The sequence below is a fragment of the Oryctolagus cuniculus genome, chromosome 14 (assembly GCF_964237555.1).
Source record: "Oryctolagus cuniculus chromosome 14, mOryCun1.1, whole genome shotgun sequence".
Lineage (NCBI taxonomy): Eukaryota > Metazoa > Chordata > Mammalia > Lagomorpha > Leporidae > Oryctolagus > Oryctolagus cuniculus.
The window spans coordinates 38610519-38626463 of record NC_091445.1 but is presented as its reverse complement, the minus strand read 5'-3'; the positions used below and the strand labels follow the sequence as shown (position 1 = coordinate 38626463).

The following is a 15945-nucleotide window of genomic DNA, read 5'->3' as shown; positions in this document are numbered from 1 at the left end:
GAGAGGTCTTCCATCCGCTGATACACTCCCCAGTTGGCCACAGTGGCTGGAGCTGTGCCAATCCGAAGCTAGGAGCTTATTACAGGTCTCCCATGTGGGTGCAGGGACCCAAGTACTTGGGTCATCTTCTACTGCTTTTCTAGGCCATAGCAGAGAGCTGGATCAGAAGTGGAACAGCCGGGGCGACTTGAACCGGCGCCCATGTGAGATGCTGGTACTGCAGGTGGTGGCTTGACCTGCTGCACCACAGCACCGACCCCGCCCTCCCGCTTTTAAAGATCATCAGCATCCTTTTCCTTGTGGATCATTCCCATCAGCAAACAGTTGGGCATCATATCCCTCATTAAAGTAAAGAATTCTCCCCTGCAGATGAGAACACGTACATGTGTTTATGTAGGAAGACTCAGTCTCATAGTCAGCTGTTGGCAAGCCAATATGACAATATAATGCAAGTCTTCAGAAGGTTCGTGGAAAAGAGAATGAAAGGGAAGTTCGTTTTAGTGCAAGTTTTTGAAGTCTGTGCGCAGTTTTCTCCTAGTACACATTTTCTGTAACTTTTTGAATATCCCTCATGTGATCTCAACAAAAGTACCATTTTTTTTTTCTGTCAAGTTTAGTTGAAATAACACGCAGCAAGAATAGCTAGGCAAACCCTACAAAAGGAGAGCAAGAAGAGGTGGTAGGCCTACTGGTCTGTAAAGCTGTGATTGATTCAGACTGTGGCCTGGCCCAGCCGACAGCTGATGGGAAAGAATCCACAGTTCAGAGATTGACTGACTGCGCATGCAGAGTTGGTGTGGCCTAGAGGCGACATCTCTGCTCCCCTGGAGTGGCTGGACTCTTCTAAGAGCCAGGACGAAAGCTGAATGTTGTGTATGTTCTTATTGCAGGAAACAGGACTCATGGGTAAGATATTTCAGTTTCGAAAGTGAAACTGCACAAGTACTAGATAAAAGCATCAGTGAATTCTTTTATATCCTGAGAATGAAAAAGCTTGTCTCAGTTAAAAATCCAAATTCACAAAAGAAAGGTTTGAAAATGTGGTTATTGATTGTATAAAAATTTTATAAACCTGTTTTTGACATATCGAAGATACCATAAACAAAGTCAAAAACAATAAGCTTGATGAAAGGACTTCGATTTTTAATCACATGGACCAAGAGCTAACTAACGCTGATATGTAAAGAGCTGTTTTTGAAGATTGTGAGATAAAATCAATAACCCTTTATGGTTCTTTCCTTTAGAAAAATAGGTAAGAGATATGGACAGAGTTCACTTGAAAAGAATTGTGAACAGCCTTTAATCATTTGAAAAGATTCTCGACCTTGCTTACTTGAAAGGAATTGCAAAATAAAATGACCCTGTGATGTTTCTCTTCCCTTGGGTGAAGAGAAGTTTGAAAGGTGGAGAACTCAGTCTTGGTGAGGTGAGGCTCTGAGGGCACGGACACTAGCAGCTCACGGGGACTGGGCCAAACACCACGTTGTTTCTTCTCTGAAGTTGAGTAGAAAGAACTTCCAAGCAAGAATAGCTAGGAAGAGCCCAGGAAAGAAGAGACACACAAGGTGGTAGGCCTAGCACTTTGAGAGCTCCTGTAGTTCCAGCTGTGACTTGGGGATGGCGTCTGGTGGCGTCCATCACAATTGCAGATAACTTGCCCCTGACTCAGTACTCCCACTTCGTGGAGTATATATCCCAAAGAAACGCTAGCAAAAATATAGGAAGTTGTATGTACAAGGCTGTTGGAATATATGGCAAAGAAACGCTAGAAAAATATAAGAATTGTGTGTACAAGGCTATGCGTTGCAGGCCAGTTTGTAATCGCACAGGATTGGAAACAACCCAGATTTCCATCTGTAGCAGCCTAGTTGAATAAACTGGATGTGGCCATCCAAAGGACTGCTCAGCAGCTCTGAGAAGAAGTGGGGAATGGCTGCAGCCTATTAGTGGATCACTATATACGTTGATTACTTCAGTAGGTTAGTGAAAAATGCTTTAGGCAGATCAGCGTAGTGTACGTCAAGACAGAGGATGGATACATATATAATATATATAGTTTTAGATTTTTTAAAATAGCAGATGGAAATATCAAAACTTAATCAAAACAGCTCTGAAAGAGGGTGAGGGATGGAAACACAGCTTTTTAGAGCCTACAGTGTACACTCCAAAACCTTGGATTCCACACGCACAAATTCAACCCTCCAAGGGCTGAAAATATTAAAAATAAGAACTGTACCATAGTAAAAGCTATTGATGTAACATTTAAATTATACTGGGCATCAAAGAGGATCTAGAAATGACTTAAGGGTACAGGAGGCTGTGTGCAGGTTCTGTGCAAACGTTAGCCCATTTCTTGTAAGGGACTTGAGCATGTGTAAATTATGGTATCCAAGGGGGTCCTGGACCCAGTCTCCCTTGGATACCAAGGGCCGATTATACCTTGTTCGTGTATTTCACTTTGCAGCCATGTAAATGCCCTGCAAAATTATAAAACATTTAATTAAAAGTGGAGAGAAATATGCAATTCCTAAAAATTGAAAGCAAACGGAAACAGATGCGTCATACTGATGGCTTCGCTACACAAGGGGGCACGCTTGCAGGCCATCTGAAATACAGTAATGAGTGCATCCCTGTCAGCTTGTAACTTAAGGGGAAAGAACCATCGAGAAATTGCAGATTGGCAACAGTCGTCATGTTAGTAACACTCGGTGGTGTCCAGCGGTCCTCCCTGCCTGTCTCCCTCCTCCTTTTGCTTTCCTAATCCTGACTCGGCTGGCGGCTAAGGTGGCCGCATTGGCACTAGCAGGCGAGTGGCTGCCTTCTCCAACCACACTGGTGCCTTCCCAGTCCTGTCCCATGTCTTGCCCAGCAGCTTCTTCCTGACTGTACATGATTCATTGAAAGCTAACGTCTGTCGGAGGTCTCAGCTCTCTGTAGGTTGTGACCCATCCAGGCCACTTCGGAGTAAGTTTAGAAACTAGAGGAACTGGAGCTAGGAACAGACTGATGTGTGCAGGGGTCCGTGCATGTCCATGTCCGTGCACACACACGTGTGCAGTGCTGGCTTGGCGTCAGTGATGCTCCTCATTCCGTAGGCCTGGTCTGTCAACATTTGTCACCTGTGTATAAAGCAAACAAGGCCCACACTGAAAACCTGAAAGAAGACTCTAGCCCTCTAGTCCAGGGTGTACCCTGGCTACCGTGATAGACTCAGGGGGCTGCTGGTGAGAAACGCTGGTTCTAAATATGTGTGGAAGGGGTGGGGGGAGGAGGGCAGTGTTGTGGTGCAGCAGGTTAAGCCGCCACTTGCCGTGCCAGCATCCCATGTTGGAGTGCAGGTTCAAGAAACCAGCTGCTCCGCTTCTGACCCAGCTCCCTGCGGATGCACCTGGGAGAATACTGGAAGATACTCCAGGTAATTAGGCCCCACCCCCCATGTGGGAGACCAGAGTATAGTTCATGGCTCCTGGCTCCAGCACAGTCCCTGGCCAGTGCAGCTGTTTATGGGGGAGTGAACCAGGAGACAAAAGATGCTCACTCGCTCTCTCTCCCTCTCTCCCTCTCTTTTCCTCTCCCTCTCCTTTGGTCACTCTGCCTTTCAAATAATAAATCTTTAAATGTGTGTGTATGGGATTACATGTGAGTGCCCCTCTTGTAAACTTCTGCATTTTTCAAATACTGCATTTAGTATTTATATCCAGTTGCTAAAAAGACATGATGTGTGGAGATAAAACAACTTAGATGCTGTGATACCAACAGAGGAGCATTGAAAAGAAATGTTGCATTTCTATAATAATATTAAGAAGCCACTCAAACATGAGCTGTTCCTTCATTGATTTCTTTTTTTAAAACTAAATTGCACTAAATTTAGTGCAATCCCCTTTCTGCTAAAATTAAAAGATGGCTGTAATGACACCATTTAATATTTCCATAGCATTATGGCCAATGTAATACACACAGTTAGATCAACGTACTTTCAGCATGGCATGTTTGCTTGGAAGCCCTGGGCTGCACATTGAGTCATTTCACCTTGAGCACAAGGGCAAGACAAGCTGTTCTTTTTAAAGAACACTAAGAAGTGCTTTTAAGCTGCTTGCCTGAGGGTTCAGTCAGGAGCTCCTCTTTGAAAGGAAGATGTGCAGGTGCACTTAGTGTTAGGATATATTTAGAAGATGATCAAAGGATTTGTTAGGAAGCTTGAGCCTCCTATTTAAATTTAGGCTTGTTAGTGAGGTTTGCACCAAGTGAAATGTTGATTTTGTTCATAAAATAGCTGTAGAGTCTAATTTCAAGCGCAGCTATTTTTGTAGAACAAAGTACTGTTCGTACACTTGTGACTGTGCTCTTTATACCTCTCATCTAGACCTCTCCTCCACGGCCCAGACTCATACCCGGGCACTTCAGAAAGTACATGGAAATGGAATTAAGAGCTAAGTTTATTTTGGTGAAAAAAAAAAAAAAGTGAAGTCCACATATTTAAGGAGGTCGTCAAAAAAGTTCATGAAAAACACGTATTATGAGAAAACTGGATTTCAGAAAATTTTTGTGCTAAAAATATTTTAATTCCATTTGCCATCAACCCCTCCTCCTCTTCCTTCTGTTTTATTTGAAAGGCAGAGTTAACAGAGAGATCTTCCATCTGTTGGTTCACTCCCCAAAAGGCTGCAATGGCCAGCCAGAGCTGGGCTGGTCCCAAGCCAGGAGCTTCTTCTGGTTCTTCCACGTGGATGCAGGGGCCCAAGGACTTGGGCCATCCTCCACTGCTCTCGCAGGCACATTAACTAACAGGGAGCTGGATGGGAAGTAAAGCAGCTGGGATTCAAACGAGCACCCATCTGGGTTGCCGATGTCACAGGCAGTGGCTTCACCCGCTAGGCCTCAGCACCGGCCCCTCCACGAACTTGTTGAAGTGCCCTCCTGTATCAGCAGCCCTCTTGACAAAGCCACTTAGATGTTCCCAGGGATCTCAAGCTTCTCCGAAATGGAGCTCTTGGTTTTCCCGTCCAGCTGCGCCCCTCGGGAAGCACAGCACCCATCTTCAAGCCACTGAAGTCTGCTCCTTGTCCTTTACCCCTTCAGGCAAGGCCTTTTGGTTTACCCTCCAGAAGGCATCCACCCCACCATGTCCCAGTCTCGCCGCCAGCTTTCCTCCTCGGGAGTAGTCACCGTCCTGTGTGCCCTAACTCGGGATCTGAAATGCCTGGTAAACCCAACTCCGATCGGGTCCCACCTTAGACTTCTGAAGGTTTTTACGATGATTCCCAGCAGTCTTCTCAGGAGCTGACTGCAAAGCCCTGGGTGCTGCCCTCAGCCCTGCCTGCTGCTGTAACCATTCCGTGGTCCTAGGTGGGTTCCATTGGTAGCTGACTGTCCCTGGCGTGTTTCGCTGTATACCCAGTGCCATTTGAAACCCTTCAGAAGATACGAGGTGTGACTTTGCTGTACTAGACCTGACTGGTGTGCCAGTCATCCCCATGCGAGTCCCGGGATTCAGGTCTGCACTCTGCATTTTTACAGAGTGCTGTCTGCTTCCTGGAGGATCCAGAGAACAGGGGAAAACTCACTGAGCTACAGTCATCTGCTCTTGCTTTCTTCCAGCTGGCCAAAGTGAGAGAGAAGGTGAAGGCTGTGCCTGCCCTTGTGGCCAGATTCGATGACATCTACAGGAAGCTGCACGTGAATGGCCAGGTCACCACTTACAGCCTGGATGCCCTGCTCTGCCACACCCCCAGGGACAGGAAGTCCCTCGTGCCACCCTTAAGCAAGAGGACAGTCAGCCGGCGGACCTTGCAGCCACTCAACCGGTCCCTGTTGGCGGAGTAGCCCTCATTTGAGACGGCCTCTGAACCTGGAGGGCCTGCTTCTGGTGAATGATGGGCTCCCCTGAGAAGCCTGTGTCCTACCTCTGTGGATGCTGTGCCAACACATCGTCTCCCCACTGCACCCCCAGGCCCACTGAGTGCTGGCACGCTCATCAGACATCGTGCCGTGGCCCTGCTGGGGAGATCCAGGTTCAGACAGAGAGAGAAGCTTCACCCGTGCAACCTGCTGGGGCTGCAGTCCATACCAGGGTGGCACCCAGTCAGTACCACCAGGAATGAATTTCACTCTCAGTGTGATCACCTCTGATTTTTCAAGGGAGGAGTGAATTGCAGGTTATACATACCCTAGCTGAACTGAGATCTGAAGCCTATCCTACCAGGTTGGGAAATAGCCCACGCTTATTCATGCCTTCATCTCTCTGTACCCTAAAAAAGGTACTTGAGCCCTCGTTTTCCCATCTGCAAAACAATAGCTCCAGTGTGTATATGCATATTGGTTTAAAGTTTTTATTCAGCATTGAAGTAGGGTCACATATCCTCAAAAGAGAGAAAAAGGATCCTAGGGCAGGCACTTGGTGCAGTGGTAGAGTCGCCATGCCTGCATCACATATCGGAGTGCCTGGTTCAGCTCCTGTGCACTCGGCTTCCCATCCGGCTGCCTGCTGACGGACACCTTGGGAGGCGCAGGTCATGGCTCAAGTACTTGGGTCCCAGCCACTCACCTGGGAGACCCGGATTTCCATTCCAGGCTCCTGGCTCTGTCCTGGCCCAGCCTTCCTATGGTGGGTATTTGGGGAGTGAACCAGCAGATGGAAGATCTTTCTTCCTCTCTGCCTTTTCAGTAAATAATAATATAATAATGATAATAATAAAACCAGGTTCCTGAGCAAACTTCTTGAGAGCATGTTTGTTTTTGTTTTCTCAGCAGCACAAACAAAACTGGAATTTAGCTTTTAGAGCTGATTTGTAAGCCGAATTTAAGTGATTACTATTTTGGTCAAAGTGGGCCATGTGATTTTCAAACTAAGTCCCAATAAAATCCACATAATGTTTAGTTTTCTACATAGATCATAAATATTTGGTCCAATTGTTCATCTGTTAATGGCTCGTTTTGCTCTTTGATTTTTTTTAACATGAAAGTGTCGCGAGAGCAGGTCAGAGCCCTTCCAATCTAGGATCTGTTGCGCGATGCCCCTGGGGAACGCAGCAGAGCTCACGGCCACCTCTCCTCAGTGACGCCTTTGTTCCCGATAGTGCTGCTCCCCAAACTGAGGCCCTTTCATTCTGCAGCAAGAATTACTCAGTCAGAAATTTTGGACAAGGAGGAATCTTAGGAGCTCCCTGACTGACTCACTGCGTGGCCCTGGGCCCACTTCAGTGTCTTCACCTGTGCCACATGACTTGATCAGGCAGATTCACCAGGGGGAGCAGAGCTGGGTTTATCAAGCTCACTACAAGGACACAGGAGGTCGAGCAGGGCAGGTAGGGACATGCCGCTGCTCTGACATGGGCTTTGTTCTGTGGGGCATGCCTGTGATGACAGTCCCTTTTCCGTTAGGGTGCCTGTTGCCATCTGCTTGCAAGGGAGCCAAATACTGTCAGTTACAATATGGACTGCAGTCCAGGAAGAAGCATACCTGTAGCTGCAGTATTTCCTGAGAATGTTTTCTGTGGCCTGAGACACTTTCCCGTGTAGGTGATTTGCATCTCTGGGTGGAGCTAGAAGGCCTGTATCCCCCTTTATCTTTTGGGGCTCCACCAAGTACCTGGGACCACCATCCACAGCTTGATGATAGCACCTAACTCTGAGGCTTAGCGTGAGGATAAAATGGCCTGGTGAATGCTGGTGAATGCGAGGCTGCCTGGGCCTGGCACACAGGAAGTGCTGTGGAAGCATCCGGAGTTATGCAGCATTCAGACCTGGTGTGTAGTGGAGGAATTAGCCACGACAGAACAGTTCCTCCTCTCAAAAACAAAACAAAAACCACCAAGAGTCTATTTCACTTGCACTCTGAACCATTATCCCAGTTTTAAAAATGGGCCTTCATGGAATCATAATTGCTTCTCCATGTGCCTGGTGTTTTGCGAGAAAACAAAAGGAAAAGGGCAATTGGATTTGTCCACCTTCAAAGGCCAGGGGAAACAGGGCATCCTTCCTGTTCTTGCTTATCTTCCCCAATTTTCACAAAGCATTCAAAGGGCCCTAGTATCCTGGGCCCTGGTTGGTAGCTAATAACTGTGTTAGCAAAGCATAAGTACAACTTTGCGTGAGCAATAAATAGCAAGGGCCTTCCCCCCCCCCCCCCACTCCCTGAGCCGTAGCACCTGATACCCAACTGCAAAAAAGACACCTGTTCACCTGTTCCCAGAGGCATTGTACAACCATGACTGATACATGGAGTGTTCACCCGAAATATTAGACATTCCAAAGTGTAAAGAAACCATCAAAGAAGAAGTGCTCAAAAGAGGATATGGTGGGTATCTCATTCTATAAAGTTTGGTGATTTATTTGAGAAATAGTTTTTCTCGGTGATCTGTAATTTGCCTAAAGCATCTGCTTACTTTGCGAATAAAATATTTGATTGGACAGAATGTCTTACCCCCAACTCTGAATGTGTCTGTGTAGATTGTTTTTCATTTACTATAGATGGCTATAGCAGGTTGGTGAGTCCAGTGCAATCATGAGAAAAAGACACACCCACTAGGTGGCATTAGGGATGGTGTGCCGATTATCTTGTGCTGTGTCTGAAGCACCTTAAACCTTAGTGGCTTATGGACACCAGTCATTTTGCTTTTATTTCTCATTAGCCTAGGATTTGACTGAGCTCGGCCAGGCAGTTCTCACTCAAGGTTGTGTGGGTAGTCATCATCAGATTACGGCCGGGAATGGCTTCATCTCCAAGGCTCCCTCACTGATATTTCTGGCGGTCAATGCCAGGACCTTGGCAGCAGCTGGTGCCAGAACACGTACAGGTGCCTCCTCACAGCCTGGTGGCTGGGTACTCAGAGTGAGTGTCCTGGAAGGACCATGCTGAACTGTCACCTTTCATGGCTTAGTGTTGGAAGCCACGTTACATCACTTCCACTGACGTCACAGGCCCAGCCAGATTCAAGGGGAGGGAGCATACTTCCTACCTTTCAGGTGTAGAAACCTCAAAGTGTTAAGGGAGAAATTGCAGGGTTCTTGTCTTCACGCAAGAAAGAATTCAGGCGTGAGACAGAGAGTAGTGGGAGGTAAAATAGCAAAGTTTATTAGGGAAGGGACATCTGTAAGGATGGATGGGCACCTCTCCAAACAGGACCCGAGAGAGTGCCCAGTCGCTTGGACTGGGGGGCGGGGGGGCGAGGTTACATGGTTGAGTAGAGAGATTACACCTGGCCAGACCAGACGGGCGGCTCTGCAGAGGGCTGAGCGCGCAGTCAGGTTGAGGACCCCGGGGGTGGGGGGTTAAGGAGATGGGTCTTGCTTCCCCACCTCTGGAGGAAGGGTGGGCAGGACACCCTAGAGAACTGGGATCCGGAGCAGGGTATTTGAAATGCAGATACTGGGCTGCACCTGGGAGATTGTGGAAGATTTGTCGGGCAGAAGGGGTGGGGACCCCCCCCCCAACCTGGCAGGTTATCGGGTAGAAGGGGGCAGGGCAGGATGCGAATACGGGGCTGCCCCTGAAACACCATCAGGATGACTTTTGAGATGCAGCATATGCTGGACATAGATGTCTTCTCCTTAGGCCTTTATGTCGCACACACATAAGCTCATAACTGACTTCCTACCTAACATGTACACAATCCTATTGAAGAACAGACATGGTGGTTGTCAAAGAGAATAATCCAGGCGATTTTTGTTGGCAGTTTTGATGAGGATGGTCCAAGAAATAAATGCAAACTTTTTACCAATTCATAGTGAATGTTACTGGGAATTATAATGAAGAGGTAAAGATTTGCCTGCTACAGTTCGGGTAGGCAAAATTGTAGATTTCTCTTTTTCTTTGTGAATGAACTAAAATTTCTTATGAACTCTGGTCATGTTGAGAACCTGGGAGCAAGGATCATGGGACACTTGATCTTACTTAAAGGATATTCTGGTCTCCAGTTTTTTCTGACGTGAATCTTGTTGGCTCCCTTCCTCCTGTCCCTTTTTATGTCCCCTGAGGATAAGGCTGTGGTTCTCAGACCTCACCGTGCTCTGCAGGTACCTGAAGAGCTTGTGAAAATAAAGAGTCCATACATCCGAGGTAGTGTCGCGGGAACCTGTATCCCAGTTATCGTATTGCAAGTCCCTGCCCCCACAGAGATAAGAATTCAAGGCAGAGGCATCCGTAAGTGCTCAAGTGAGCACAGAATCTATTTTAAAAGCGAGAGTGAATACACATTCATGTGAACACATAAATAGATTCTCATTTTAAGGAGCCCAGAGAGTTGTGAACAAGGAGAGAGTGTGGGAGGAGGCCAGAGAAGGACCGACAAGCCAAAAAGCAAAATGGCTGCTCCTGCATCTAACAATTCTGTTTATGGGGTAGGGGGTGTTGCCCTCGTTGAATATATACATGGGTGGAGTCTTGGTGGGTTCCAGTGTGTGTGAGGCTTTCTGAGGCTCTCAGGGTGCCTCCACGTGAAGTTTAACTTCCACGTGGCCATAATGACATCCCCTTTCTGGTCCTGGAGGAAATGCAGGTGCATCAAAGTAGGCATCCTGGATTGACAGCTAAGGGGGAGGAGTTACAGTGCAGGGCTAGAGGCAGAAATTGTGGGAAAATCTTCCAGCTCAGTTATTCCTACCTAATCTCCTGCCTGTTTTCCCCGTATCAGTAGGGCCCAGGAAGTTGCATTATGATGAATCAGGTGGTGCTGGGAGTGGCTTGTCGGGCAGGCACTTTAAGAGTAGTTGATGTAGGAGGAAGCTGTGTCTCTTCAGGTGGCTGGGAGGCTTGGGCTTCAGATTTGTTCTCTGGGTCTTCTCTGGTCTCAGTCATGAGGAGGAAGAGGAGCGGGAAGCCTCTGTGTCCCGGGTCCTGAGTAAGATCTGCTGATGTGGTGGCACCGGCACCAGTAGGCTTCTAGAGGGTTACACTGGCACCCATTGCAGAGGGCTGTAGCCCATAGCCCCGGGCCCCTGCTGCTACTCATGGGTGCCTTCACCTTGCTGTTGCCTCATGCTGACCCCAAGGCCACCACTGAATTTTTGAAACAGGAGTTCAAGGGCATTACGTGTAAGACAGTGAAAATATGTCCATTTATTACTTTCAAATAGAGATGTAGAGAAATACAGAAATTCATGCAAAAGGAAGGCAACATATGGCAACACTGTGTAAGGCTTGACTAAAATAACCCGCAATTCACATTTATTTTATGACATTTCTATCTACATGTTTGACTGGAGGAAATGAAACTCAGTAGATGAAATAGCTGTTAAAAAATCCCAACGGCAAAAACTATGATCAGTAAAACTTGCTCTGCCTTAAAAAAACTGTGCCATGAACCAAATCATTGTTAGATTGATCCCAGTGGGAATGACTTCAGAAAAGTAAAAATGGAATGACATTTTAAAAAGAAATGATTTGCCTGTGTTGTACAGAAAATCAATCAAGGAGCTAAATGGCGTTAGCTCAGAAGGAACCTTCTGAACAAAAATGAATTGTCATTGTCACAATTCCAACTGAAATATCTTTGATTCATTAACATGAGGTCAAAGAATGCCCTCTGTGTCCTTGGAGATGCGTTCTACGAGAGGGACAGACTTTAAATGGATGACTGAGCTGATGACCACCTGGCTGCAACTGGCCCAAGTGCCAAGTCCAGCCCGGGCAGTACTCACATTAGGGGCATATATATTCAGTAGTATGCACGTGTGTGTGTGTGTGTGTGTGTGTGTGTGTGTGAGAGAGAGAGAGAGAGAGAGAGAGATGTTTTACACATATGCTGGTACCTGTAAAAATTCATGGAAAAAAGGAATTTAAGGATAAGTTGGTCTTGGTGCAAAAAATTTTGACATCCATGCCTATGGGGGTGGTCTTCAAAAAGTTCATGGAAATGAATATTCTGAAAAATCTATGCATGCATTCCATTTTTTTTGCACCAAAATAAAATTATCTTCTAATTCTATTTTCCCACAAACATTTTACAATCCCCTCATAGGCATACAAGAGGAAAGCCCCTTCTGGTCCTCAGTGGGATCAACGCTGTGGCACTCGTTTGGATACAGGCTGTCCTTTTTCTTGTACCGTTACAGAACGGATCTCCCTAAGGACAGTGCGTCTCTCCTGAGGAACCAAGTATTCTGCATTTTTTCCACAATCTCAAAGTGCCATGTAGTGTAATATTGGCTATATACATATATACGTATATATATATATATAAGATGTAGACACACACACATGTATATAATGTATACATATATATCTCCTATAAATGTATGTGTATATGTGTAATAATGTAATACTAGCTATGCACTTTGTATATATACTTATATTTCCTGTATATATGTGTGTATAAAAATAGCATAATATTGCCTGTATACAGTATATATAATGTAGACTTATATATATATCCTGTGTATATATGTATGTGTGTATTATATAATTGCATAATACTGACTACATACCTTATACATTATATATGTATGTAAATATATATAATCGCATAGTGCCAGCTATATATATTGTGTGTACATATATATAATGTAGACTTTTAAATATCTCCAGTATATAAAATGTCTATTTATACACACATATAATAGAGCCTTAATTTTTTTTAAGATTTATTTATTTGAAAGGCAGAATTACAGAGAGAGACAGACAGACAGACAGAGATCTTCCATCTGCTTGTTCACTTCCCAAATGGCTGCAGTGGCCAGGGCTAGGCCAGACTGAAGCGAGGAGCCAGGTGCTTCTTCCAGGTCTCCCATGTGGGTGCAGGGGCCCAAGGACTTGAGCCATCTTCAACCGCTTTCCCAGGCCACAGCAGAGAGCTGGATCGGAAGTGGAGCAGCCAGAACTCGAACCGGCACTCATATGGGATGCCTACACTGAAAGTGGTGGCTTAACCCGCTACGCCACAGTGCAGACCCCAAGGGTCTTAATAGTTTTGAGAGTGGAATTAACTAATATCAGATTTTAGTTAGTGCTCCAGTCCACCACCGTCTGCTGTAGGAACTTAGTGATTTTCTCGTAAACTGACTGCTCTGGCTGAGTCTGGAGTAGAGGGACTTGGGTCTGGCAGCAGCTAGTCTTTTTTAACTGGCCCAGGATCCCTCTATCTTGTGGTTGTGAATCCTGGGGGCAGTGTTGCATTACTACTCCGAGAAAGAAACGATGTGGAGTAGGGTGGAGGGAGAAGGCGGTGGGCACGAGGGGTCCAGGTGACACTCCCGGGTCACAGGTGCAGGCGCGTGAAGGCTGCTCGGCCGCTCCCTGCCCACTTGCCTGCTCTGCCCAGGGGACCTTCCTCCCAGGGCTCTGGCCTCCAGAGGCCTGCAGCAGCACTGCACCACAGTTAAAGATGAGGTGAGGAAAGAGACTCAGAGGGCCAGAAACGATCTGCAGGTGGGGCTGGCGCTGTGGCAGTTGGTTAATCCTCTGCATGCAGTGCCAGCATCCCATATAGGCGTCGGTTCGAGTCCTGGCTGCTCTCTGCTGTGGCCTGGGAAAGCAGTGGAAGATGGACCAAGTCCTTGGGTCTCCCACGTGGGAGACCCGGAGGAAGCTCCTGGCTCCTGGCTTTGGATTGGCTCAGCTCTGTCTGTTGTGGCCATTTGGGGAGTGAACCAGAGGATGGAAGACCTCTCTCTGTCTCTCCCTCTCACTGTCTGTAACTCTACCTCTCAAATTAACAAATAAAATCTTAAAAAAAAAAAAAGCCCGTCTAACTTCCCTCCCTCCCTGCTGGACAGCAAGGGCATCCTGTCCACTACAGAGGAAGCCGCATACCCGATCTGAGTTTGAATCCTCAAATACCAGTCACTTTCCTGGCAACCAAGCAGTAGACCTTGCCATGAACCTCACCATGCCCAGGAGGCGTGAGCTGGCCTGCAGCTCCATGGCTGTGAGCTTGGACTGGTGTCAGCTCATGGGAGGGCTGTGGCTGCTGACAAGAGAGGCCACATGCAGAGGCAAGTGAACACAGGGGCTACCCAGGGGGAAGCCGGGAGAGAACCAAGCAGCTCCCTGCAGGTGGGGGAAGTGCCGGTTCCACCTTGAATGAGTATGATTGTTTCTTTGAGACATCCGGGCTTGGGTGACAGGGAATTCAACACAGAATTAATATGCTAAGGTTCATAAAATAGAAGAAATAACAGTGGGGGAAAAAAAAACAGCTGCCCTATCTTAAGACTTACTCAGGCTCTGGGTGGAGCATGTGTGTATTATCTCATTTAATCCTCAGGAAAACCCACACATTACTATCCTCCCATTTCACAGATAGAGAGACTCAAGTGCAGATGGGTTCTTTGCCCATGGGTATGAAACTAGGGAGTGGGAGAGCACAGGCTGATGCTGGAGCTCAGGCTTTGAACTGCCTACCCCAGATGGTGGCTGTGTGCCTGTATGTGCGGCCACGTGTGTGTGCACGCATGCGCTTTCAGTATTTCCTGGCTGACTCCGGGTTTTCCTTTCTTTGCAGATGAAGAACTTAGAACAGACAGCAGAGGGCGCCCAGAGTCACTATTTTTTAAAAAGTGTGGATTTTTTTTTTTTTTTTTAAGAAAGCTCTGCCCTCCCTGGAATTTGGAGAGAGGTCCCCATCGCAGGCTGCATGGTGGGTAGACTTTAGGGGAGAGAGGGGACATCACCTGCGCTCAGGTAGGCCAGTGCTGAAAGGATGTTTTTGGGAGAGAAAACAGCAAGGCTGACCCTCTGCAGAAAGGATGTCAATGGGCGTGAGTGTGTGCGTGCACACACGTGAAACATAGGAGATATTTTTTGAGAAAACACCCAGCTCAGTTCCTTAGGAAAGAAAAAGGGGAGATCATTTTTGTCACTTAGGACACGGTCCCCTCTTCAATTAAGAAAGTTAAACACACATAAGTAATCGTTTGCCTTTATTCACTAAAATATCATTGATATGTGAGGGAAATGGAAAGGAACTGGCCTCCTCATTTTAAAATACATATTCATTTATTTATTTGGGAGGCAGAGAAAAAGGGCCTCCATCCACTGGTTCGCTCCTCAGACGTCCTCAATAGCTGGGGCGGGGCCAGGATTGCCAGCAGCACAATCCAGGTCCCCCACGTGGGTGGCAGGAACTCAATGACTTGAACCATCTCTGTTGCCTGACGGGACCTGCATTGGCGGGAAGCTGGAGTCTGGAACCCGAGCCGGGCATGGAACCCAGGCACTCCGATGTGGAATGAAGGTATCCTAACCAGCAGCTACTGCTTGGTTGCCAGCAGTTAATGCTAGCTAAACACCTGCCTCTAGTCTCTCAGTTAATTTGATTATTTCTCTAACGATCAAATGACCGTCTCTTGCTGCCATCATCAGGAATGGACTAACTCTTGGGACTTTCTCCAGGGAAGTGAGGGAAATTGGGGTCCTAGTGCATTTATCGCCACCTGTTCCTAAGACTAGGTCAAAGTTCTCCATTATTGTGAACCTCCCATGTCTATTAAGGTGTCACAAGGTACTCATTACAACAGGACTGGGCTTTGGTGAAGGATCTCCCCAAAGGATGGGCCAAGGGGAGGGAGGGGGCAGAGGCTCTTGGGAACCACGGAGGTACCCCCAGGGCACCTGGAGGGGCAGAGGGAAACTGATTCTCAGATACACTGAACACAGGCTGCGGCCTCCGGGCGACTTGGTCATAGCAGTCCGGAATAAGGCAGGAAAAGAAAGCCCAGGGCAGCCTGTAGTAGACGTTATGTTCCTCTCACGTTTTCTGTGATTTATCTCACTTACATAATGAAACACCCCAAAACACCTGGCTCGGAGCCCTTTGGCCAAACTCCCATGAGGGGTCTGGAGTTGAGTGGCCATCATGGACCATGGTGGGGGTGCACGGCCACCATAGATCATGGGTGGTGGGGGTGCGGGGACAACCGTGCTAAGGTAGCGTTTCCCAGCCCTGCCCAGGGAGGTGGGGCTATCACTGTGGCACAGCACCTACTTGGAAAGTAGAGTCAGGAGCAGGA

The 15945-nt window shown here is 47.2% G+C and overlaps 1 protein-coding gene across 4 annotated transcripts in view; it reads left to right on the top strand.

Annotated features, from left to right (window-relative positions):
* PTCD2 (pentatricopeptide repeat domain 2) overlaps positions 1 to 8428 on the top strand; it is a 38717-nt gene extending 30289 nt beyond the window's left edge. For 2 of the 4 annotated variants that reach the window (XM_070056566.1, XM_070056567.1), the window contains one exon: positions 5599 to 8428. In XM_070056566.1, coding sequence (XP_069912667.1) covers positions 5599 to 5823 — 225 coding nt within the window. In that variant the 3' untranslated portion in view covers positions 5824 to 8428. Of the gene's footprint in view, positions 1 to 5517 lie in introns of all 4 variants that reach the window. The other 2 variants (XM_051833258.2, XM_051833257.2) reach the window with 2 other exon arrangements.
* The last annotated feature ends 7517 nt before the right edge of the window (positions 8429 to 15945 follow it).